Source organism: Athene cunicularia (genome assembly GCF_003259725.1).
Source record: "Athene cunicularia isolate RWA chromosome 10 unlocalized genomic scaffold, athCun1 chr10_part1, whole genome shotgun sequence".
Classification (NCBI taxonomy): Eukaryota; Metazoa; Chordata; class Aves; order Strigiformes; family Strigidae; genus Athene; species Athene cunicularia.
Genome location: NW_020799112.1, coordinates 9993808 through 10020253, shown reverse-complemented (window position 1 = coordinate 10020253; position 26446 = coordinate 9993808). Strand labels below are relative to the sequence as shown.

The 26446-nt window shown below is 38.3% G+C and overlaps 1 protein-coding gene across 9 annotated transcripts in view; it reads right to left on the bottom strand.

Moving 5' to 3' along the window:
* MEGF11 (multiple EGF like domains 11) overlaps window positions 1-26446 on the bottom strand; it is a 292920-nt gene that overhangs the window by 165531 nt on the left and 100943 nt on the right. For all 9 annotated transcript variants that reach the window (XM_026856302.1, XM_026856305.1, XM_026856308.1 and 6 more), the window contains one exon: window positions 20230-20322. In XM_026856302.1, coding sequence (XP_026712103.1) covers window positions 20230-20322 — 93 coding nt within the window. The remainder of the gene's footprint in view (window positions 1-20229; window positions 20323-26446) is intronic.

The following is a 26446-nucleotide window of genomic DNA, read 5'->3' as shown; positions in this document are numbered from 1 at the left end:
ATACTCTTTTTGTGAATGTAAGTAAAACATTTCCATTAAGCCTACACAAGATTTGCATGCACATGAAATACAAGATCAATCTACTACAGAGTTTGACATGCAAGGACTTTATGTTTACGCTTTGGCTGATGTTTAGCATGCTGCAGTGCAGCAAATAGAAAAGTGTAGTTGAGCTGTCATGTAAGATAATTGATTTTGACAAGACTACAAGTTAATTCGTCACTATTTTGCAACTTATTTGGAAATTCTTTGCAGCAATGTCCCAGGGGACAGCATGTAATCGCTTGTAAACTGAAATTAGGTCCAGAGTTAAATATCATTAAATCTCAGGTACAGCCAGAGCTCACCATGTGACTACTAATGTGTTACCTTCCCTATTATATCAAGGACACGACTGTAGCAAAGGTTATGAAGATTATTGCTCAAGTTGCAAATTGCTTATAACTAGAGAATTAAGTCGAGATAAATTTCCAGGCAGCCTACAAATGGATGTAAGAGAAAAGCCACTGAACGGACACCTGAAAATCATTAATGTCCCCATGTACTCACAATTTCTTGCATTTCTCTTGCACGCATACACACACACACACACACACACTAAGTGAAATAAAGAGGATTATTAAAGATCACCTCTGTACTAATATAATCAAGTTAAATCACCACTCACATTAGCCATTCCAATGCTGTATTATAGTAGAGTATGAAGGATTGCTAGATATCTTAAAACTATTACAAAGACCATATTGTTTGACAGTTTTATTTGAGACCATTAAATATTAATTGCTGAACAAAAGAGTGCATTAAAAAATTATGTTGGATACAAATAATTCAACTCCCTGCAACTAGAAAGAATATTTGCATATTCACCTTCTCTCAAGCCAAACCTAATGATCTCACTTTGGCTAGGTGTTGGGGGTCTTGATAGTAATTTTTACCAGAGTGAATGCACATTGCATTCACTTAAAGTTTAAAGGTAGTGGGAATAGTCAAAACATCACACACAGCTTTGTAATGGCAATTTAAGTAGATTCTAGAAGTTTCAGCCTGAGTCCACTGTCTGTTTAGGACCTTTTGGGCTAGTAGGAAGAATATTATATCAACCGATGTTGCTGTTATTATACAGGATGCTTCCCCACCTACATAAGGAACGTGCTGGTTGCCCTCTGCCTTGCAGTGATGCAACCCCTCACTCAGCTGAAGAAACAGTCAGAGCTGCTAGAGAGTGGTTGTGATTTATCAAGTATTTGTGTCCTGAAACAGCAGTGGGGAGCAGACCCCCTACACACTTCAGTGCTATACAAAGTAGGTTGCAGAAGCTACAGGCTCTTCCTCCCCGATGCATGAACTTACTCTACATGCGGCAAACAGAGAGACCTGTCCATGCATATTTTGATCTCCTGACATGCAATATAAACTGCTTCACCAGGAACTAAACTGAGACTCTTCAGCAATATCCATCTTGTTTTCAAATAGACAGTATGTTACAGTCAAAAGAACTCCTTAATTTCACTAATTACTTTTTAATGATCATAAGCAAACAAAAGACATTACGTAGGTGCTATGTGCCAGGAGACTCAGTGCAGTGTATGGTCAGAGTCAGAAAACTAATCATCCCCACCTGTTCTCAAAACCTGCCAGCATCTGAGATTGGTTTGGGTTCTAAAGAAATGGAGACTCTGTTCATTCTAATTAGGCTTCTGGAGCAGGGACACCTGTACGGAAAAGCTATCTGAAAGTAGGCTCAGATGGTAGCTATGATGGTAACTGATTTTGCAGAAACAGTCCTCTGCCCATTACTAGACCTAAAGTGAATTCAAATCGTCTTGTGTTTTATAGACTCTTATTTCCTAAGTTTTAGGAAATGCCTCATAAACCTTTTTATACGTCTCTTATCTGTCTCTTCCTACCCAGGAGTTAGGTGGTATTAAGGGCAATAAGGGAGAGAAGTAAAGAAAAAGAATGGATAAAAGCAGAACACAAGGGAAAAGTGAGATGAAAGGGGACAATAAGAGACAGAAAGAAATCATGAGGACAAAAGGCAGTCAGAGCCTGGCTCCAGCACAAAGGGGCATCTCTTAACTTCAGCCTGCTGTGGGAGTAGCACCTCATGACCAGAGTATTTCAGTAACTGGTGATGCCAGCCATGCCTCCCAGCTCCCTTCGCAGTAAGCAAACACCTAGCCTGCTTTCTGGCCTATATGTATTTGAGACAAAAAAGTTTTAGTAGAGTGACATTGTTCACTGTGGGTTAGTTTCTTTAATGAGATACAGGACCACACTCAACTACTAAAACAAAGAAAGTGATTAATGTTTAATGTGTCCAGAGAATCACTGTGCTGAAAGCCAGACATGAAAGGGTGGATGAGTCAGGAAAAACCAGAAAGCCTTATTTAATGTGCCATTCTATATTTACCATTAACTGTCAGATGCCCCTTTGTTAACAACAGGGGGCTGCGTGTAAAGTATTCTGGTAAGAGAGTCTTTGGACCTTGAAAAGTCTGGCAGCACCACCACCCAGGTGCTACACAACTCGCCCCTTACACAGAACATGAAACAATCCCAACTACATGGAAGATAAATTTCTGGGATCGTATGGGTGATGTCCGTGGGAACACTGCAAGGAGACAAAGAACAGGGAGGAAGCCCTTTTCTTCAGGGTTTTGAAATATAATTTCATTACCTGTAGGTTAGGCCAAGGTTAGTTATGAATTGATGCTTACATATTTAGAGGAAAGGGGAATAACTTTCTTTCTCTTAAAACCAAAAAATAACACAAGTGTAGCTTTCTCTGTACTATACATTTTTTCCTGGAGTTTTAAAGTTTTTACACATTTACAGAGCTCTAGTAGCCTTGTAATGTTGACCTGCTGTGGATGGTTTTATTCTTTAAATCTTATCAAAATAGCTAATATCTGCAATTCATTTCAGAAATGTGCTCTGCATTAGGAAGTTAATGTACTGATTAATTTACCTAATTACAGTAAAACAAACAATCCTGCAATTGAGGCTGGTCTGTTCACTTACTTAAAATGCAATTACACACAGCCACTGCACAGATAGAATAGATATCTGAGGACTGGGCCACGATAAAATTTTAAACATTTCTTCTGGTCATGTTTTTCAAGTTTGTCTCTTCTGAAATATCAGAAGCTAGTTTGACATATCATTTCCATTTCTGTATTGAAACCTTGAAAATATATGGCTCTGGAGGAAGACACTGAGAGAGAAGTAAATATAAGCTAACCGGTCATGGAATTGCTGCATGGTAATGAGCATGTTTCCTATGCACAGTGTACAGGGAAAGCAAAATTTAGTTTCTGTGCAGAGAGCTCACACCAGATCAATTAACTACTGAAATCTCATTTAGGATGGATAGGAGTTGGATCTGAGCCCCATTCTGAAATCTTCGATGAAATGTAAGTAGTAGAGGAACCTCACAATTCTCCTGAGGTTCAGTGCCACTGAGGGCTGAGCATCACTGCAAATGCTCACTGTACAGACTCCCATCAACAATTTTTTCACAAAGGTGCCATATCCCAAATAGAAAACTTCAAACATTTGTCCTTCCTGTAATGAGACTGTATAAAAAGAAACTCTCAGTGATGAAGAAAAATGGGATTTTTAATATAATTTACTATAATTTTAACTTGCCTTTCTTGAGTGTTACGAAATTCTCAATTTCATATCTTAAGATGCATGTCTCATGTACCTGTGCTGATCATTGCTTATTTTATTAAAGAAAGTATTCAATTTCAGTAAAGAAATGTGGAAATTCTGTGTTGTGCAAGCACAGGAAGTATCATGGAAAATGGTACTGACAGAACCCGAACATTCCCTCGATCAAGACAGAACACCCTCTTGATCAAGACTGGTACCCTGCTCTGACATAGACCTTTGTCATTTTTATTTTACTTTAACATGCTACACTGCTATCCCCATTTTTTTAAAGTGTGAAACACTTACAGAAAAGGTAGAATTTGGACTTTTATCTGCAGCAGAGCACTGTGTGGCAGCCTTTAATTGCAAATTAGAAGTGAAGTCATCCTGTTTCTTAATCTGAGGAACTGTCTGGTTAAAAGACAACTGGAGGGAGTGTCTTCTCAAAAGGCAGCCTTGTTATTGGATTAGAAACAATTCATTTTTATGACTTTTCTAAGAAAAAGTAATTAATATTAAAAATCAGTAATTCTTCTCCTCTACTCTTCAACTTGAGAAAAACATGTTAAGTTGAGAAACAGTTTGGTTAGTCCAAAATTCCTGTTTCTACTGAGAGCCCTGAATACTCCTGAATAAGTCTGATAAAAATATAAACATCCAGTGTAAGAAATTTCTGTAGTACTGTCTGAAGAGTAGGCTGGTTTATGTACCAAGAGAGAATCAATGATCTTAGTATCACTGGCAAGTAATGTAACAGAACAATTGAGGAGTTTTCTTGTGAAAAATTTAAAAGGAAGGAAGAACTTTCCATAAGCTGATACCAAGACAATATTTTCTTTACTGGCCATTTTTTAAAAGTACTTTAAATGATTTCTGTTTCAGTATTTTGAAGCCTGCAGGACTTGTATAGGGAATCCAGCAGGGCACAGAATAATTTAGAAAATGTTTTGATTCCTACTGAAAACACAGAGAGAACTACAATGTTATTTAAGAATGAATGAAACGAAAGAATTAGCACTGAATTCTAACAGTTATTCTCAAAAATTACCAAGGCAAAGACAAAAGTGATTCAATGATAGAATAACAGTTAAACGTGTAATGCCATTGGAAAAGTCAGCACATTTAAATGTTCATGAACCAGATATTTATTAAAACTGTCCTAAGTAGCTGCAGAACTAATTCAGGACTAAGAACAGAAGGTACTTGGATCCATCTATCTTCCTGAAAGTGTCTCCACTGTAAAGGAAACTATGGAAATTTGAAAAGTGTAAATCTCTCTAATTTGACCTGATGGTCCTCATCTTGACTCTGCCTGCTTATTTCACCTTAACTGAGCAAAAGGAAAAAAAGAAAATGGCCATTAAAAACCAAAGGATTAAAAGAAACCATATAACTTCAAGAGAAGCAACTTTCTCACTTGGCAGTTCACTGGCCACCTAGAGACATTACTGGGATTTCAAAAATGTAAATGAAATAGCATTTGCAAAGATCCTGGGAATCAGAATCGAAATTTAAATTTTAGTTTACATAATGTTTTCCTACAGATATGTGGGTGTTCTGTTTCCCTGCTCTCCCGTTATCACACAAGCAGCCCAATCCACGGAATTCCCTATAATTTCATGCATCTTTGCAACATTTGTAGTTCCTCCTCTCCATGTCTCTCCTTTGCCACCCCTGCTCAGTATTAATAGATCCTTCCTATACCATTTAACTCCCAAAGGGTAAAAGACAACAAAAAAACTGATCTTGTTTCTGAGTGCCGTGTGCTGCTTGGCTGGCCTGGATATGCATGCTGAATGGTAATCTGACAAATCAAAGAAAAGAAATAATTTTGAGTTTGATCTATACACTTTCCCTTCACTATGGAACAAATGTGTGTCTCCCTGCTCTGCCCAGACAATACTTTTCACAAAACTTGTAGGAAATTGATAACTTTGAACTCTTTACCAGCCTGTCAGATCTGGGTGAATTGGTCAGTGCAGAAGACATGATAGGCACACATGAAGATTACCTAAGTCTCCTTCTGTAATCAAACTAGAAGAAATTTCTGATGAGAGTAGTTGTACCTACTATAAACAACTCAGAAATGGCATTGAGTTTAAACATCTGACAGTGGCTGAGTTTCTGTTGTCTTTTATATGAATACAAAATAATTCCACTTGTGTAGTTCTGCATTAATAAAACTGTGATCAAAATATGATCCAGTGCTCTCCCAAGATGCAACATGTCTGTTACAACAACAAAGCAAATGAAGCAAAAGAGAATGAAAAGCAAATTTAAAAAACATTGATCTTGCAGATACAAAACAAAGTTGGGATAAATATTAGCGTTGATGATTTCCTTTCCATTATCCACAATGTGTTTTTTCTCACAAAGAAGAAGTGGTTTAATACCATCTATCACTCATATAATGGATGAAGCGTGAAAGATGCCTTCAAGCAAGTTAGCAGCTTGGCTGTGCCTCAATTTGTCATAGTCATACACAAAGAAAAAATGCACCTCCTAATACATTCAAACATGTTACATCCTGGAAGAACAACCCAACATCTGGACATCTATAATACAGACTGCAACATCATGACTGCATGTCAAAGTAATTAATTAACATCATTTCTTTCTGCCAGATAGAACACATACATTCACTATGGAACACTACATTTGATCTTACTAATTTAATGAGAACACCTATTTCTTCTGTAGCAGGTTTCACCTAGAAACTCTAATACCCCACACAAAGGAGGTTAGGCTCACCATCTGATAAAACAGTAAATGAAATATGAAGACGGAAAGGGATAAACTCAGAATGATGCAGCAGTCCAGAAACAGAGTTGGGAACAGAACCTAAATTCTTGAATATGAGTAAGGAATTCTAGTACTGCTGAATTTACTGGTACACAGACCCCATCCTGTCAAGAGAATTTCCATGGCATTTCAGGATTTCAGAATGAGAATTGCTACATAATTCTTTAGATAGGCTCACCATAACAAAGTTCTACTCTCATATGCAGAGGATCCCCATGGGCTTTCAGAATACTCTGACCTGCTGCTTATATATTCTGTTTTCTATCATATCTAGCAATTCAGTAAGCCCTTTGCTCTGATTCAGAGATCACTAAAGTTACAGGAATAAAATAATTCATAGAATCATAGAATTGTAGAATAGTTGATGTGGAAAGGGCCCCTGGAGATGATCTAGTGCAAACCTCCTGCTCAAAGCAGGGTAAGCTATAACAGGTTGCCAAAGACTGTCCAGCTAAATTTTGAATATCTCCAAGGTCAGACTCCACAGTCTCTGTGAGCAACCTGTTCCAGTATTAAATCACCCTTACAGTAAAAGAGAGGTTTTTAATGCTTAAATGTAACTTCTAGTATTTCAATGATCTCAGTAAGCTGTGAATCTAAGCACTTCAAAGACGCCAGGAGCCCACTGGCCAGGGATGAAAGATGGTGAGGCTGATCTTGTAGAATGATGGTCCCTAAAAAGCCCTGAACTGGGCTACTGCCATCAGATTCCATGAACAGGCTGAGTAACAAGGTCCTCTTCCCAGTACACTTCTGAATAAGCTCTGACAAAAGCAATTCTTCACCTGATGTTGAAAACAAATTCACTGGGCTCTGTCCCAAAACTCATATTCCAAGATATATCAGAATCTCACCAAATCTGGAAGGAAGAATTACCAGTTACTCTACCAGTATCCCCAAACTGGAATCTGGGAAATTCCAGTGGCTGGAATTTATCCTAGAAGATGGAAATAATATTTGCAGAAATGCATGTATTTTCTTAATGATATCCCAACTGAATTAGATACTATGTAACTGGGAAGCACTAACAGACAGGCTAACAGTACGCGATGAAGGTTATTCTGGATTCCCAGGGATTCATCAAGCTTACAGTCATGTCTCCCTACTTCCCACTCCAGCAGCAAACCTTGCAATCTCTACGGAAAAATGGACCTTCCTTGTGAATCCTCATGTCTTTCTGCAAACCCGCCTCCTTCTACAGTTTATTTCTAGCTTTTGGTATCTGTTTAGGAAACTATCACTGCAATCTAAGTGAGACAGGGTATCAGACTTTGGTCCTTGGTTAAAAACTCTCCTACAATCAGTTTTCATGATTTAGTAATACTGCTACATAATGAGAACACTGCAAGTCTACAGAAAGGGTTCATAAAGGTGAGATTTAAGCAGACAGCAGGAAGGGTAGGAAACCTTTACCTTCTATTACTACCACAAACGTCTGCTGTTTCATGTTTTAGCCATTTCTGTTAAAATTTGAATTTTGCAGGCTAATTTCACCCAATCTACCCTGCATTTGACACACATACATTTAAGCATTCTGGACAGGGCTTATATAGCCTACCAGTCTCTGGCCTTTACATGAATAGGCACTGTATGATAGGCAGAAAAGCTATTGAAAATGATCAAGTACAGAGACTTTTTTGTTGAATGACCACCCTCCAGGATCAAAGAATGAGTGTTTTATCTCTCTTCTTCCTGGTTGATGCCCACAAAGATCTTCTTGATATAAAATACTCCCAGTAATAACACACATATCATTTCTATCTGGCATTTACTGTTGTTCCTAACAGGGCCTAAATCCTTCTTGCACAACACACAGTAATGCTATGGAAGTGGTTAAAACTTACTATTGCGAAGTAGTTAGGGATGGGAACCTTTCTCACACGCTTTCCCTTTTTCAACTTTCTTCAGTGAAATCCCTATAGTTCTTTAAACATAAGTCTACGTGTGGCAGTAGGTCTCTCTTTATTTTACTCCAAAGCCCAGAAACTCAACATGCATTATTATCTGATTCTACTAATCTTTTAGGTCACTGATCATATTTCATGAGTTCTTGCCATTACAAAGAGAGCGACACCCGTATCTGTGACACTTGGGTCTCTTCCCAGCTTCCCTGACAAATGGCCTTCCCTGTGCTTTCTTGAACAACATTCAAGTCTTTTGAACTCTCATTTTCACTCCCAAACTTACAGATATTCTGCTAGGTTAACACTGTCATGTTTAATAAATAAAACCCTGCAGTTTCTCTGCACTGAATCAAGTCTTTTGGAGCTGTAAAGAAATGACTGGAGGATGTGCTTGTTATAGACCACAAATTCAAGGCAACCAAATGGTATAAGGAAGGGTTAAGACTGAAGGTGTAAAGTACTATCATCAGTACAGCAATATGAGTGAACTTTTGACTGTAGAATTTTTCCTTAATGTGCAAAATTTCTGGTATTTCACCAACATTTTTGTCAGTAACAAAATAAAACCTGACTATTGAAAATTGCACTTTCTTTGCTTGTACTACCCTTCCAGGCCAAGAAAAGGCAGTTTTGGCAGTTGAATGCACTATAACTTCCAGCATCCCGCTTCAATACATCTTGTTTAAACATTAAACAGTGTTTATTGAAGCTATAGTGCCGATGACTACTATAGAATAGATGTTTACATCCCTTCATAAACACATAAACAGGTTTCTTTGCTGGCACCAAAAAAAGACAAATGCTACTTTAAGCAGAGCAATTCATCTCTAAATCCTTCTTCTGTCAGGTTATCACCACTGCTTTGCAAGCATCAGATTCTTTCTCTCTTTACTAAATTGTTTGCATTATAAAAAGACATTCTTTCAATATCTCAGCTTTTCCTATTTGAGGCAATTCCTGGTTTGAAGTTTTCCTTTCCTTTATCATTGCTATTCCTTTTGTTCTCTCAAATTCACTGTCTTCACCCTCATTGCCCTGGCTGTGGCACCACCATTCTATCTTCTCTCCTTCCACTTCACTTTCTTATTTTGAGAAAAACTGTAATTTCTACCTGGTAGAATTATCCAGTAACTGCCTGCTCACGAGTCTGAAATACTTGGGGCCTCACATGCAGCATAGTGCTCATTTTGCAAATTATCTGAGTTCAGCTATTTACTGTCTCAAGTCCAGTTATCTGATCACTGAGCTCCTTTCCTATGCCCAGCTGCTTCTGGCTGTCCTCTTGCCTTGCTTATTTTTCCATTTTTTCCCCAAATTCCTTCTCTGTCATGCCTCAATCTTTATTTTGCACTGCTTTTTTATCCTATGTTTCCATGCATATCACCTTCCGCCTGCTCTTCTTGGATCTGGCCTCTGTTCATAACTGTATGTTTGTAATCGGTGGTTATGCTACAACAATCTCCTCCGGAGTGTCAGGTATGATGCTAGCACACCACCTGCTCATTTATTTCCTTTGGTCACAACACATTTCCTCATTTTATATGCTTTACCTTACAGATAACTATGGGCCCTCTGCATTCTCTGCCAAAGCTAGATTAGCAGTGAGAGCAAAATGCTCACCTGTGAGCAGTGGTGTGAAGACTCTGTTCTGCCAAAACCTGGATTTACAGTCAGATATGCACTTGTTAAGTCCTCTGCTGTTTCGTTATTTCTCTCCACATCACTGAGGCAGACAAGCTGTCAACAAACATTCATTTCACTGGGGACACAAGATACCTGCTCCTGTGGCAAACTCCTTTTCAGTGTTTTATAAGGACTACAAATAGGTATCAGGGTATCATTTCAGGGGTCTAGGAGGGATTTTCATGAGTGTAATTTAGGAGAACAGGATTTCTCAGAGAAACTTCTGAAAATATTTTACTTCAAAAGTATGCTATCATACTTGCAATAGCACAAACACTGGATAAAACAAAGAAGAATTCTCCCTAAAACTTTCCCATGTTACACATAGTGATTTAAGGTCATTGTGGTCTATTATGGGCACTGAGAAGCTACTAGGAATGCAAATGATTGTAAGGCTATGGTAAAAGGAAACACCAAAGAAAATTTTTACCTAAGTTTTACCTCTACAATGGCACATTTATCTCTAGCTTTTCCTCTAGAAGAAGTCTCTTATTCATACACAAGTATTTTATTGACATGGAGATAACTTTTAAAACAATAAATAACAGAATGATTCAATATACTGTCATATAGCCATTAGGCAATGGAGAAAATTGGCATTATCATTCTCTCATTTTAAACTGTCATGTTGCATCACTTCTGCATACTGTTCCGCAGATCTGATCATCACAACTCTAAAGTTAGTAAAGCTGCCTCCAGGCTGTATTTTAAATGCAACCCACCCAAAACACCAAGGTCAGCTGCACATTATAGCCTCACTCATCTTTAGCAAAGATATTAATTGATGGCTGAGCTCTTACCCACACCACTGCCATCTTTTTCAGCTCTGATACAGTTCCAGTTAGTCCAAATGATAAATATACTCAACTCCCACAGAATTCAGAAAGAAATAAGGACTCCCCACCTTGTGGAGGCTTATCTAAGATCACACAAAATCAGGGTGAAGTCTGAGAAAAAAATTTTAGCATGTAACATTTTCCTTTAGCAAAGATACTGCCTACATTAAACACCAGGTCACTGAGCAGGCGTAGGAAGGGAGGGGACACAAATGATAGGGGCTTTCATTTTCAGAAAGCTGTTCAGTACAGCATCCAAAGTATAGCTAAGACACACCCAGCTGTTATTTTCTGAAATAAAGTATTTTAGTATCTTTGCATGTGGATGCTGGAATTTACAGCTAAACAAAGGAACAATTGCTAAGAGGGAAAGCTGCGTATCTACATGCTTTCTCCCTGCAACCTTTCCTCTCATGCTTAGGCGTACTCAGTGAGGCTGTTTGAATGAATTTACTGACTGCCTTAGCTCTCGGGTAATCAGTACACAAGATGGCTTGTGTCTAACACTAGGTGATGAATGACTGCTACTTTCTAGCAAATTTTACCTGCTGGGGGCCTGAGGTAAATTTCAAGTCTCACTTCTGAATGAAACCTTTCATTTTTTTTGAATTCAACCTTTAAAGACTGCCTGTAAAATAGTATTTTAACTAGGAAGAACAGCATCTTTTGAAAAATCCTAAGAGTACTAATAGGGGCAGTCGGGCCTTTCCCAGTCATAGCATGTGTCTTTGGAGACACTTACTCATAACCCAGCAAAAGTCAAAGCAGGCTGGAGGCTTTTCCAGGTTCAGGTGCCTTAAATAGCATGCAGGAGATTTTCTGATACTTAGTATTGGACAGTGAGCTGAGCTCTGCCCTCTCCAAGCATTCCTTGAAATACCTCACCATACCTAACACAGAGACAAGTGGTTTAGAAGCTTTCCCAAAGACCACTATACCTTTTTTTCTGTTTGTTAGCAAGCAAACACCCCAGGAATACTTTTGAGTGGGTGTCCACATTTTTGCCTACACTTTGGAAGAGGGAAATTCTGCTCTTTTCTCCAAGTGACAGGTCTTCAGTGACCAGACCATAAAATTATATCATCAGTACTTTGAAACTGATCTAAAGTCTGTTCATTTGTGTAGTGCACATTTAAAGCCACATTACTGTAAGCTGCTCCAGCAATGAAATTTAACATTAGCAATTCAGTTCATTAAAAATGGATATTTCAGTAGGTTCTTTCTTTTATAGTTATTACACTGTCTAAAGTGAGAAAAACCTCAGTCAAATTAATAAAACTAACACCTCGTCACACATTCAATGCCTTTCTCTGAAGTCTCCTCTGCTCTCACCAGTTCGGCAGCCAAGGAGAGATGTATGTGAGCCAAATTTCCCCTTGCATAACCACACACAACCTGCATGGGAGTGCATTTTGCCCATTCAGTACTAGTAACCATGGTTTCATTTATGAAAATTATCCTTAAAGTGTAAAGTTTCAGTCAACCATCAAGCCATTCCCCAGATAAGAGAATAGCTACGTTAACTTCCAGATGTGGCAGGTGCACTCAAAGTTCCGTGGGGCTCTGCTTTGGGAGGGCAGGCTACGCCGGGCGCTCAAACACCTCATCAACACGCCTGTCTTGCTTTGGTACAGAACCTCCATGTATCACCCTGCTTGCTCCCATAGGTTCACACCCATTTCTTTTATCTGAAATCTAAATGTCTTTTCACACTCTCTGAAGCATCGGTCCCTGATATACTGCCCTAATGACAGGCAATAAGTGAGGTTTTATACAACAAGGTTTGCCCGCAGCTTCCCTTATTGGTTTTCGGCATGAATTTAGTGTTGGATTCAGAGAGCCAGTAGACTGATTTTCCAGATGTACCCAGCATCTACAATTTGGTTACATGAACACAGAATTTCCATACTGCTCATATACAGCTCACCAGGGGCTGGAGAGTGGGTAAATGCGAGGTGAAATGCCCAGATAGCCATTAGCTCTTAAACCTGTCCTCTCATCTCCCGTTTGTCAGCTGTGTGCCGTAAAGCAATGTATATGTCTAAATATATCAAAATGATAATTACACAATTGTTGCTTATTAATTATATAACACATAGAATTTTCAATATTTTATTTATCTAGATGAGGAAAGACCCCTTTCCGTATGTCTTTTATTCCCAGCTAAGCACTTGAGGATCAGATCAATACAGGCATGCCGACCACTGCAGTCAACCACATAAATCCCAGCAGCCCCAGTCTGGATCCACACAGTCACTTTCTTTACAGTAATATATAGAGAAAGTCTGTGTACATACAAAGGTTACATCAAGAGAAAGAGAAAGACTCCACAATGATGTTGCTACATCAGGCCAATTTACAAGACAAGCTCTTAGTAGCAAAAGCCTTATCACCTACTAAAGGGTACAAATGGGAAGCGCATGGCTTTAACAGGTCACCTGAATTTTATATCAATATTCACTCCAGTACATAACTTATTATGGGTTTACCTCAATCCAAAGCAGCCAAGCATGGAAAGAACTGGATGCTTCAACAAAGGAGATGATTATTGTAATAATGTAGTCGTTATATATAATTGTGCAGACTTATTCTGATGATATTTTACATTAAAAAAAAAAAATCTTTCTTAGACAACTGGATGCCTGTTACACTACATACCCAAATTATGTTATTATCACATCTCTATCTTCTGGTACTCACCTGGGTGGTAGGTCAAAATATCATCTCTGCCTAGAAACAAGGAATATGTTCAGGTCACTGACCTGTGTGCCGTGTCGCTCTGCAGGAGGCCTGCTGACAGTGGTTTTAGTTCACTGAAAGAACCACCTGCTGTTGCTCAGCCTGGATGTTACTCAGTAACTCCTGGTCCCTAAATGAGATCATCAGCCTGATTTTCCCTCCTCATCTTTTAAGTTCCTATTCAGATAATGACTTCAGCATTTATCTAACTTAAATAACATAGGTTGTTCATTACTGACTTTAAGAGGACTATTCATATGCATGAAGTATAATGCCAGATCAAGCCTTAAGAGCAACAGCACACACTGGAAGACAGAACTCCAGGGATTGGAGCAGACAGAGCCAGGCCAACTCAATTGACTCTTCAAAATCATTCAGAAGAGGCACTCTGAATGGAGGGCTGGGACCGCTGGGGGGAAACGATCTGTCACTACCTTGGCTTTGGACGTGAGCAGCTGATTTAAGGAAGGAAGTCCTTTCCACACTCTGACGGGGAAGATGAATATGAAGATGAAAAGTAAAAGGACAGACGGTGCTGAATTTCTATTTTTCACACACTTTAGTACAAGACTTAGGACAACTGGCAACTGCTCTATTCATTATCAATGAATCACACAGAAGAAGTATAGAAAGCAATTTCTTCCCAAAGTAAATCGTGGAACAACTTCTCCTTTTCCGGAATCAACTGTTGCCCTTTCCTCAGCCCTGGTTACTGTGGGAAAAACCAAGGCTAATATGACTCTCACACTTTCCCATGAGCTTGCAGCACCCCCAAAGCAGTTAACTCATGGAGGCTTAGAGGATACTATCATATTTCTAACAGAGTGAGGAGGAACCGCCACAAACAATTGAGTAGATATTAACAGCTTCAGCAAGAGACGAAATATTCCCACCGAATGAAAAATGATGGATTAGTCCAATTTAATGCAGCCAAATCGTCTGTGTAAAAATATATACAAGACATGCTGCTGTGCTACTAACTGCACGGAACAGCAGCTTGTGTTTACATTTTTATTCCCTGGTTACAGGCTGTCCTGTGTAGGCTGGGCCCATGAAGATACGCTGCTACAGAGACTGCTTAACACATGCAACCTGGGTACGCAAGCCCAAGTGCGTGGGCCCAACATCCAGCAGAGGCAAAAATTAAACACAAGCTGTTTACCTGATTACATCAGTTCAGCAGTGGTTGAAGGGAGTTGGCAATTTTTTAAGTTTAAGGAAAAGCAAATTGCTAGAACTGGAAGAGACAGAAATCAACTCTTCTCTGTAACTGCTACGGAAAGATCCTTGCATGAGCTCCTCATTGGAGCTTGTTTTTATACATTTGCATCTCCCTGCATGATGTAGTTGTCACCGAATTTGGAAATCACATCAAAATTAAGCTGCATTTGAGCTTGACTTCAATGAAAACTGTATGAAAACTTTAAAGTCCACATGCTATGAATATGAAATTCTGGTTCAGCTAAAGCAATAATTAAGCCTGGATCCCAGGTGAAGTTTCACAACTTTAAAGAGATCTTTAGAAACTGCATCTAAACTCAACAACTGGAGTGACAAATTAAATCAAATAAAATACATGGGCTTTGGTACAGAAACTGTACCCAGCTCTGTCACCTCATTTGGCACTTGGATATAAGAGTCACTGTGATACAAATCCAGGGCACAGACAAATTCCCATACAAGAAACACGGACAGATGTTTCTCAGGGACAGTAGTGGCTCACTAACAGTTTAGAACAGGTGAGGTCTTACACCTTTGCACCTCTTTGGTGATTTCCCTGTCAATCCTATCCTAAAAACCTCAGGACAAGAAATTAACTAATGATTCCAGCAGATCGGTCCCTGACATTAGGCTGAATTTTGTTTGAGCCTGTATTCACAAACCAGGAATCTTTCCTTTGAACTTTATCTCTTCTTCAGAAATAGTTCAAAGCATTTTGAGGACATGGAAGCCAAAATCAAGCCTGAAAAGTACCACAGTCTCACTTAAAATACTCAATTTTTCTCCTGAGATTTCTACTGTTGCTTTCCGTAGCTTGTCAAGCAACTCCCCTTCAGATTCAGCCAAGTATCTGCAGTTCTCATTCATCACAAGCCTCAGAACTGAAGCACTCCAGCTGCTCTAGGGCTATACCCTTAAATGGGATCTTGCTGTGATGTTATACTTGCCTGTTGTTATGACCTTGGCTATTTTTGACAAGAGATAGAGATGAAATAGGTCCTTGCTCCTAATGACTGTCTGGACAAAACATCCTTTCTAAAGAAAACTATGTTATTCATAGGTGTACATTACTGATCAGCCTATGCCAGACAGCAATATTATAATCTCTCTCCCCAGGTGACATAGCATGAAGAAAGATGGTTTGGCATTATTATGCCAACGTCTCTTTAATTACACTTTGGGAAAGTACTATATTTTCTCCTGAAGCTAACAGCAAAACAAACAGTTTGAAAACCACTTTATTTTTTCATTACAAACTCTGTGTTTGTTTACTTTGAAATTTCTCAAACTGGCACACACAATTTTGGAAGATTCTTGCTTTTAATTCAAGGGTCTTGCTTTGAACTTCCTTTTTCCCACCTGTTGTCCAGAGTTATATGAATCCCCTTTTAACCAGAAAGATTTCTGTGATCTTCCCCACAGTGAAAACCACTCATGAGATCAAAATGGTCTTTAACGATATTGCCTGATGAGTTTTAGCATTTTGAAAGAAAGATCATCTTATTCATTATAGGCCTGATGAATCCAATGAGAGGCTTGTTTAGATTTCAGTGAAGTCTTTTAACCTGTTTCTTCAAAACTGACTCAGCAACATTCTTAAACACCTGCTTAATTTAAAGCAGATTAAAAGTCTTACTCATGTGTCAAGTTCAAGATATGCTTAAGTGCTTTGCTGGATTGGGGCCTAACGGCCTGCAAATACAGATGGCTATTATCAAGACCCAGAAGAGGCCAGGTAACCACCAACAGTCAATTATATTCCTACCAGAATTTCAAGCCAGTATATCATACTGTTTGAAGTTAATTGCTTTGAAATAATTGGACAGGTGAGCAGATAAGTTCACACAGAGCATTTGCCATTTTCCTTTGTATTTAAAAAAAAAACAACAGTACAGATTGCATGGACAAAACGGGCATGATTTTAAGTTAAAAGGGAATGGAAAAGGTATGGGTTTTTTTTTTAAAGGACTTTTCCTTTTAATTTTTAGCATCATTAAAACCCTGAAAACATTTTATTCAAGAGCTTCTTTTGTTAATACCTCATTACTTCTCTTTTTATTGTTATGGTAATCAAGCCTTAATATATTGCAGCTTTATAGCATGAAATCAAGGCTAAGCCTGTGGGCATCGACAGATGTACAACAGCATGCAGTAAAACACAGGTATAGAGGCATGCAGAGCTGAATATGGCACAGGGTTTTTTTATAATTGTTTAGCAATTCATCTGAAGTTATTTTAACCTTGACAACAGATGAACTCTAACATGTACCATGATCAGTCACTGGAAAGCTGCACCAAATAGCAAGTTTTGTGATTGTAGTCTTACAGGCTGAGTTTTAGGAAAGCATGAAACAAAGTCTGAGAGATGATTAAATTGTCTGGATGACTACAGGCTGTAGCTGTAACTATTCAAAACATTTAACTGAGTATATTCTAGCCAAGGGAGAATGGTAACACTGCGAAACTGCATTTAACACCAAAAGCTTGCCTCCCCATAGGAAAACCATGCTCAGTGTCAGAACTCATACCCTCTCCTGGCACAGGTAGTCTTTGCGGTGCACCAAAAAAGAAAAACTTTGGGTCTGAAATGACACTTGGACCTTGTGCTGGAGCTCTGCTTATGGTTGAATTTCACCCATCAAATCAAATGAAAGTTATATATTACTTTTAGAAAGTTATAATGGTCTTGTCTGCAAGACCTGTCTTGTTGAAATACTATCTCAAAAAGAGTGAGTGCCCCTAGATCTTTTCCAAGTAACCAACAACAGATGACCCTCAGTGTCAGGTAGGCTCCACTTCTCAACATTGTTTTCAGGAGAGATCATTCAGGAAAACATTACAGCTCCTAGGAGATTTTCTAAATTTAAAGGGAGTGTTTTGGCTGGCAATCCCTTCCCCAGTAAAATAGTTTCAAACAGCCAACATTAAAAGCAACATGCCTGTAACTTAATAAAACCATGATACTGAGGACTGTGCAGGAAATTCGTATGGCCCCACAGGGCGTGGGGTGGCACACATAGAGCTTGGGTTTGTCCAGAGCACAGCCATTCCAGAACATCCACACACCATATCCGCCACTGCAAACATGTAACCTTCATGGTAGCTAGCCAATGTTAATGAAGTAATAGGAAGAAGTCAGGCACAGGTGATACATTATTCCAGTAGAAGTGAAAAATGTTTTCCACATTATTACTGGATAACAGTAAGACATGACCCAATATGTGGATCATTTATGTATCTGAAAAACCTGGTTAACCTCGGTTAGGCAAAGGCTCCCAGCTTCTCCCTTGGAAATACTCAGAGCAACAATGTACTGTATTCAGCTGATATCTGTTCTATACCTTTTAATTTAAATAAAGTCACCTAACAATAAAGAGGCCAGTCATCCAAATTTCTAGTGTCAAGCGTAAAGGCGAGCCACTCTCTCAGCTGCAGTAAAAGCCAGCTTCTATGAGACCACTCACACTTACAAGCATTACATTAGACACTGCTTGTCACATCAGACCTTAGGACAAGAATGCAAGTTGCCCAGTGTATAACAAATGGAATGAAAGACAATGGGTACTATAGTCCAGCAAACACACTAATTATATTAATAAAATGAAAGTTTAAATTTTGAAGCTAATCCTGGGCTATCATTTATAAAAGTTAACAGGGCATATTTAATTTAGGAATTGGCTAACGCTTCTCTTTCTACCGCTGAAACCTCATAAATGAAATATACTGGATTGCTGCCCAGTGCGGAAATAAAAGTTATGAATAATGTTTCTATCTCAATCATTGTCAGTGCTTTAATATTCCTAATTACTTTAAAAAGCTAAATATTCAATATAGGAAAAACCTTCTTTTTCTTTTTATCTTCACTTGCAAGATTAGTGCAATTTAATAAGAGTCACTGGGTAGTTCTAGTCCACGAGACCATTCTATCCTTTGACATCCTTTCCTCTTCAGTTTTTCAAAGGACAGAGTACTCATTATTCTCTGTGCGCATGTGTGTATTAATGTATACATCCATAAACATGCGTCCATGTTGTCAAAGGTTTTTTTTTTGTTATTATTTTAACTTCTCTAAGTGCACATGCACTGTATAAATACTCACTGGCTGTTAGGTTAAATGTTTCTATTACTAAAAATAAGCAAAGGATAAAATGAATTCCTGAGATTCTACATGATATTTTACAATTGAAGGTACTATTTTTCTTTTTTAAAATATTGTAATAGTTATTCAGTATGTTATGCTGCTCAATTTTTCCCTTGTCTAGATCCCAAAAGGTTTCTTCAAGCCCCAAAGTATGGCCTTTCTTTCTGTCCTTCTGTCTCCCTCTTGCCTTTTCTGCTGTAACTGAGGAGACATCAGCAAAGCTGCAGACAAAACACCAGTAACTTGACCAGAGAAGAGCCTGCCCCATTACTTCAGCCTCTGGAGGTTTTTGTCCCCAGTCACATTTAACTCCTATTTTCTTCTAATGTCTCCCTTTATAGAGCCCTTGTCTGTTATCTTTTTGCCTGGTAATGATGTCTCTTTCTTAGGATCCCAATCAATGTGGGGGAAAGGGAGGATGTAAAAGCAAAATGAAACATTCATTCAGTAAATGACTCACAGCATCTTTCTCGATGCAGCTTTATTTACTTGCCTGATGCACAAATAGACTTACAATTTAACAAGCTTATTTCCATTGTCAGCAAGGCATTGGGCCTGTGTTACATAATATCCCTAATGTTTGTACTGGAAAGAACACTAGCTGTTTCATTCCAGCGTGAACTAATCACACAGACTTCAACTTATCATTACCAATTAAGAGAGTCTGACATACACAGCTTCCCCAGCTGAAAGAACTGAAAGCCCCAAGTGTGAATTAATTTCCTAGCAAAAGGTGCAGAACTACCACCTCCACCATTTCCCTAACTTCTGCAGCATGGATAATTTAAGGTGTGGATTTCAAGTCAGAAGGTAGAATCTGGGCTGCATGAAAAGTCAATGGCAAAACTCCCACTGGCTTCAACAGGACAAGGATTCTGTTTGGAGAGAGTCCAAATGACTCCAAATACTCCACAAAGTATTTAATGAAGAATGTGTTGTATTAAAGATTTAAGAGAGAAAAAATTCACAATAGAGCTATATAATCTATATTGGTATCCTAATAACAGCACCAAAAGCACTGAGAGTTTCCTTCACTGCATTTAACACTTCTTTCTAAGGACAAGCAAAAGAGGTGAAAGTCATTATCATAGGAAAGGGTGTTATCACATAGTAATTGTTGCAAAATAACCAACAGACAACCTTCATTTTTCCACATAAGGTATCCAAGGTCTAAGGTTTTTTTTTTTTTTTTTTTTTTTTTTAACAGCAGCATATATCTTTATCACATTTTGTAATCTGTACTCACCACTAGAGCAATCAGTACCTCCCCACCCTGGTTCACAGTGACAAGTGTCAGGAGAAACACATCTTCCATGCACACACTCCTCTGTGCAGAGTGCTGTTAAGAAGAAACAATACAACATTGTAAACATATTAAGTGGTTGGTAAACATACAGTAAACTGTGCCTTAGAGAGCACTAATTTTTTTAAAGATATTAAACAAAACAAACACTCAAAAAAGAATTACTTGCAAGATTTAATTAATAGGAAGTGACCAAAATAAAATGTAGGTCTCTCGACAGCAATAAACTCATTCGTCACTTCAGCTCTTTGTAATGAAAAACTCTTAATACCAGAAATTACTTCGGTTAGCAGTTTTGCTTCATAATAAAATTTTTACCAAACTGACACGTTATTATATTATGTAATATCAGCTTCTTCTATTGCATTCAAGTTGCTACTGTTCATAAGATAAAATGGAGCTCAGTTTTGAAAGTATATTAAGATACAAAATAGATTTGTTAAAAATAGTTCAAGGAAAAGAAATGATGTTACTAAGTTCAGCCTTGTCTTTTTAAGGTCATCAAGTTTTCCATAACTACAGTGCTCTAGATCTTATTTGTCCACTGCTGGATTATTGAAAGTTAAACATCCTCACGGTTCAAACTATGAAAAACTGGTTGGTTTTACTGTCTCACTTGCCAGTTGACTAGAGATATACATGGGAGAATCTCCTTCTCTTCCCCTTGAGTACGAAGAGCTCACGGTTTCAAGACTTATCTTCTCCTGTGCTGCTTTAGTGTCTGACTTACTTTCCAGTGCATGCCAGTATGCCCATCACATACAAAAAACCTTGGACAATACTAAATAACTACTTTAAAGGCTGAACTTTACTGCTTATTACCTTATTTCCATTTTACCACTTAGGACATTGCCAAAAACTCCGTGTCTCAGTGATTCAAATTGGATGGTTAAATTGGAACATATAATTGCCATCTAGGCTAACATGTATGAGTTATTAATGAATATAGTGTAGTGGCAATGAGATCACTATACCACACATAATCTATGTATATACTGTGTTTTTATATCAGATGGGAAATGTGGGTCTTGTTCTTACTTAACCAAGAACTGGCTGAAGCTGGAATACAAAAGACTTATTTCAAGACAAAAATTAATTCATTTCTGTCTAAAACAAGGCTGGCAAAGCTGATTTGGGAGGTAGCTTTGTGTTGCTGTACTGAAAACCAAGCTGAACTACTCAATTCATTTTAAATCAGCCAGTGAACCTTCTTAAAGTTGCACTGGGCCTCCCTTCAGAAACACCCTTTCAGTTCCCAGGTAGCTCATGGGCCAAATGTTTTCCACCAACGCCTCACACATTTGAATGATTCCTGCTGTATTTGATCTCCTGTTTGGACTCCCAGATCACATCTTGAATCTGCACTCAGGCTTGCATCAACATTGATGAAAACATTTTGCTGTCTATTCTGTGTTTGGGTCACTGCAGAGCAAACCCACTAAACTACTCACAATATATTTAAATCCAACTTCACATCACAAGTAAACTTTAAATAATCCCATGGGGCAAATCTTCCTGATCTTCATTAATTCATCAGATCACACATGACCAGTGATTAGAATGTTGCCTCGTTATAACGACTGCAAGATCTTTCTAGATTAGTCATTTCCTATCTAGGTTCACTGCACGTCAGAAGTGCAATTTGTTCTTATTTCATATCTTGTGTTTAGACAGTATTGCAGGGGGCATGAAATATTGATAGCTAATTCTCTAGTCACTAATTGTCCTAATCTTTTGTGCATTTATTTTACTTGAGTTAGGGTTTCTGAAGACAGTGAGGCATCCTAGTCTACAGCTGTAAGATGAAGTTCAATACAGGGTATTAGAAAAATGGGATTTTCCAATTAAAAAATACATGCCTTCATGAAATCATTGAAAAATGGCTGGTTAGCATCTATGACAAGAAATCCACATACAGAGCAGCCACAAACTTATAGTTTGTTACTAAAAATACAGTGTACTAAAAGATATACAATCTGGTGGGATAGGGATACTTTGAGAATTCTGCCCTGTATAGCTTTATCTAAGAATACGACCCTCATTGAAGTAACTCTTACACACTAGTTTTATAGAAAGTATGGAAATAGAAACTGAGACTTTTTTGTTCCCTGTATGGACATTTAGAATAATAAATCTCTCTTACATGTAAAACACGCACCGTTTTATCCTTTTAAATAGGCTAGGTTCTCAGGTCAAGGCATAATTTCTGAGTAAGAAGGCTGATGATGGGCTGTTTCTTTGTTCTTCCAAATAACAAAACTCATGCTTATTACTGGTCTAAATTTAGTTGATTTAGCCACACAAACATATCACACCTTGACTATGATAATATAAATACAAAATAATAATGACTAATTAAGCTAATAAAGTTTACTTAATCACTTATCTGTGGAAAGAAGTGCTGACTTTCCTAGCAGTGCTCCAGTCCCTTGGGATGAGTGCTGTGTGAGACTTAGAAGCAAGACTCAGGAGAGTATTTCTCATTCTAAAGCCATCAGGGATATGCAAAATACAAACAATACTATAGAGAACTGCATCTTTGGTTTTAGGTGTATACCTGAAGATGACAACATTTAATAAGTATTTCAAAAGTCAAGTAAGGTAAAGTCACTCCTTGAAACTGTGGGTTCTCTCATCTCTGGTTTATTAACTTGCTAAACAAGCAACTACGAGCTCACTAGTATATAATCATTGTCAGCTGTGAAATTACACAGGAGTAATCACATATGTGGGGGTCACAGAAATCCCTCTTTTTTAAAAAGGGAACCTTTGATATAAGCCGTTTTATTCAAGGAGGCAAATGATCAGACTGCCACACTGTCTGATTCGAATCAGGCCTATAAAGGTCATACTAGGGTACAACTCTAAAGTTTTACCATAGCAAATAAAATTTTGAATTTCCCTTATAAAAGGGAAGTCTTGCCTTGCTCTAATCTTTAGAGTTTAAATTAATTTTTCATTCTATTAACATTCAACATAATAGGATACAATGGTCCCCAAGGCATTCTTCATAATATACTTTGTACAGTGGTTTGCAAATGATCTTACTGGTTAATGGAACTATAAAAACTACTTGCACATAAAGGTCAAGAAAAATAAAGATAAGTATATACTTTCCGACACTGTCCTGTTCAACACTCAGCTAAAGGCCCCTGGTGTAAAAAAAACCTTGTACTAATGCAAGGAATATAATTCCTCCCAGTATAACAGCCCAAGTTCAACCTTAGGAATTCCAGACTTTTTATGTCTGCATTTTCCCTTGACCAATTCTCCTGAACAATCCAGCACCTCATTGATCAGTTTATTATTAGCATTCTTGGCATGAGTTTGAGATCAGTTTGTAGTTTGATTCAGCCTGGTAATAAAATGACCTACATCAAAGCCCTGCCAAAATGCCATCTTTGTAGCAATGTGTTTAGCATGAGTTATTTGGCCATATTCAAGGTTACACAGCAACTGCTCCTTATCATGGAATAAAGTCAACAAAAGGGTTCTCTAACAATTCATTTGATGCTTATCACTTACTTTATAATTACAAGCAGTGCTTTTTTTTAACATATAAGGTCAATCCTCAGGGAAATAGACCTAAAGATTAAACTCTTTTCACACCTGAAATGACTGAATAGATTTCTTTAACACTAGCACTTATTTTTCAATTGTTGTCCTGAATTTGAATTTAGATATATTAAATGGGTTGTCTGTGTCTCCTATCTACAAAGGTATGAAATAGCCAGGATGTTGTTATTGAGGAGTACTCTGCTAAGCGGAGCAGACTCTTCTGCCTGGAGAATACTTTCATTGCAGAGATACTTCCACTGAGTGGCACCAGTTTATCCCAGACAAAAGCAGCCCCAGTTGAGGGATGGAGAGGTACTCTGTCTGCCTTGGTGCTGCATTCCTCTGTTATGGTTTAACCTTGCTGCACCGTGTGGTTTATACACTGTTATACCCTGCTCATCACTACATTATCAACTCACTGACTTCTTGTACTCCATTAAGCAAGGTAAGTAACACCTACCACAATTACCCTCTTACCTCTTTCCTAGAGGTGGAAGCATATTTAGAGAAGTTTCGTTCTAGGGGAATAAGTACAGAGTGATCTAGCTTGGGAAAGTTTTGTTAGTTTGTCCAAAAATATGTGCATTTATTTCACAACAGGCAGAGTCAAAAAAACATGTCTTATTGTGACAAAAGTGGTAACATTTGCAGCGGTCCTCTGAACCTGGAGGAATTCACAGCCACTGACCCAGCAAGTTCCACCTCCTTCCCACTTCAGCTGGTGGGACTTTGTTGTATCAGACAAGCAAATAGCTTCAAAACAAAGAACAGTACAATTACAAAGTCTAATGGAACCCAGAGTAGAAAGCAGAAAACAAGATTCATGAACTGTACTCCTTCACAGCAGCGCATGCTGCTGGAGAGACGTGCCGGAGTGTTCTGTACAAGCCAGAGTTTTTCCTGGGCTCTGCGGGCTTTCTGCCCAGGGACTGTAGCACAGCCAGGAGGTGACAGAAAGCATAAATAAATGCAGATACAATATAATAATGGAAAACATTGCTAAATAAAGATACAGATGCTACTATATGAGAGCAAAGACATGATGAGAAATCCAGGCACTCTCCTAGAAGTGCACAGAATGACGTGTTCTATTGTAACTGCACATGGTGCCCCATGACTGCAAGTTTTTCAGAATACTTTTCTCTTCTCTGCCCTACTTTAGGCGGTCTCTGTCAGTTTTTCTTCACTACACACTGATATCACCCAAACTCTGACCAATTTTGTTTCTTTGCCATGAACCAAATGTAGACCTGTATCTTTTCTATTATGTTGCTGGCATTTTAACTAGAGGTCATCTAACCAAGTTTGCCCCTTGCTTGATAGCTGTGGACTACACAAAGCAGAAATTTAATGGGAAAAGTGTTGTTTTCTTCACTATTTAATATGTGTCCCTGGAACAATTCAGGCCATTTTAGCACATTCCTCCAGTGCCTTGTGCCACTTTTAAGGGAAAGAATAATTTTGTCAGGTGATATAGCAGTTATTTCATGGCCAGTGGTTACAGATAATGCAGAGAGGTCAAGGAAGATGAAAAAAGATGAAAAAGATGCTTGCCCCTAATCCATTAGGAATCTATTCACTCAGGGCCACTCTGGTGTTTCCATCTTAATGTACTGGCCTGAATCCAGGTTGTGCTGAATCTATGATATTAGCTTCATTAGATAAGCCTGTAGTCAGCTTTTGGCGAGATTCTCTTAGAAAGTGCTCAGAAAAGGGAGGTTTGATAGTAGAAGAAAGATGACTATAGCTAATGTAACCAGGAAGGTTTTCCTCATTGTTAGATTATTGCTTATTTGTGGAATGGAAGATTCCCTCTCTAAATCACTGGCTTTCCATCAGGAATCATGCTGATTAGATGGTTTCCTGGATAATTGTTTCAATGAAGTGGGAGAATAGTTCTTTGCATTGCTTAATGTCTATTTCTGTGGTCATCACTCAGGATACATCCATTAATTTATCACCTTGGATAGCACTTTAATGCAGGGTTTAGAAACTTTATTAGATGAAGATAGGAAGAGATCTCAAAGCCTGCCCAGGCTCTGAGCAATTTATTGTCTGAGTGTACAGCAACCCTTATTTTTCATCTCCCTCTTGGTATCCCATGAAAGTACTAATAAAAAAATACAAAACCAAGGAGATCAATGTGAGCAAAGGAAAGATTAGACTGATGCAGATCATATAACAGCAATGGGTCACAAGATCAACTCTTTTTCCTGTAGGTGCAATTCCATTACATTTTTTGGCAGATTTGGAATTAAAGACTTCGCATCTATGCAATCAGAACAGAATCAATGGTCTTCCTTGTCATCTGGGACATAGGGAGTCTCTGACCATTGCCTTAGTGAAGTATTGATCTGTTCAAAATAGCAGCCAGGTTGTGTTAGCCTGTCTTGAGACCCTGCCAAAGCTTAGGGAGTAGGCTATGCCAGAGATGACTTGTGAATGTCTGAAGTAAAAGAATCAAGGAGATACGTTTTGAGGATATTGTCTTTTCCCAGGAGCAGAATCTGACAGATATCAGTGTCATCATTGACAAAAGATCAGTAAATCCCTATATGAATCTTCTAGGAGGTGAAGGTTTGTTAATAAGCATAAAATCTAC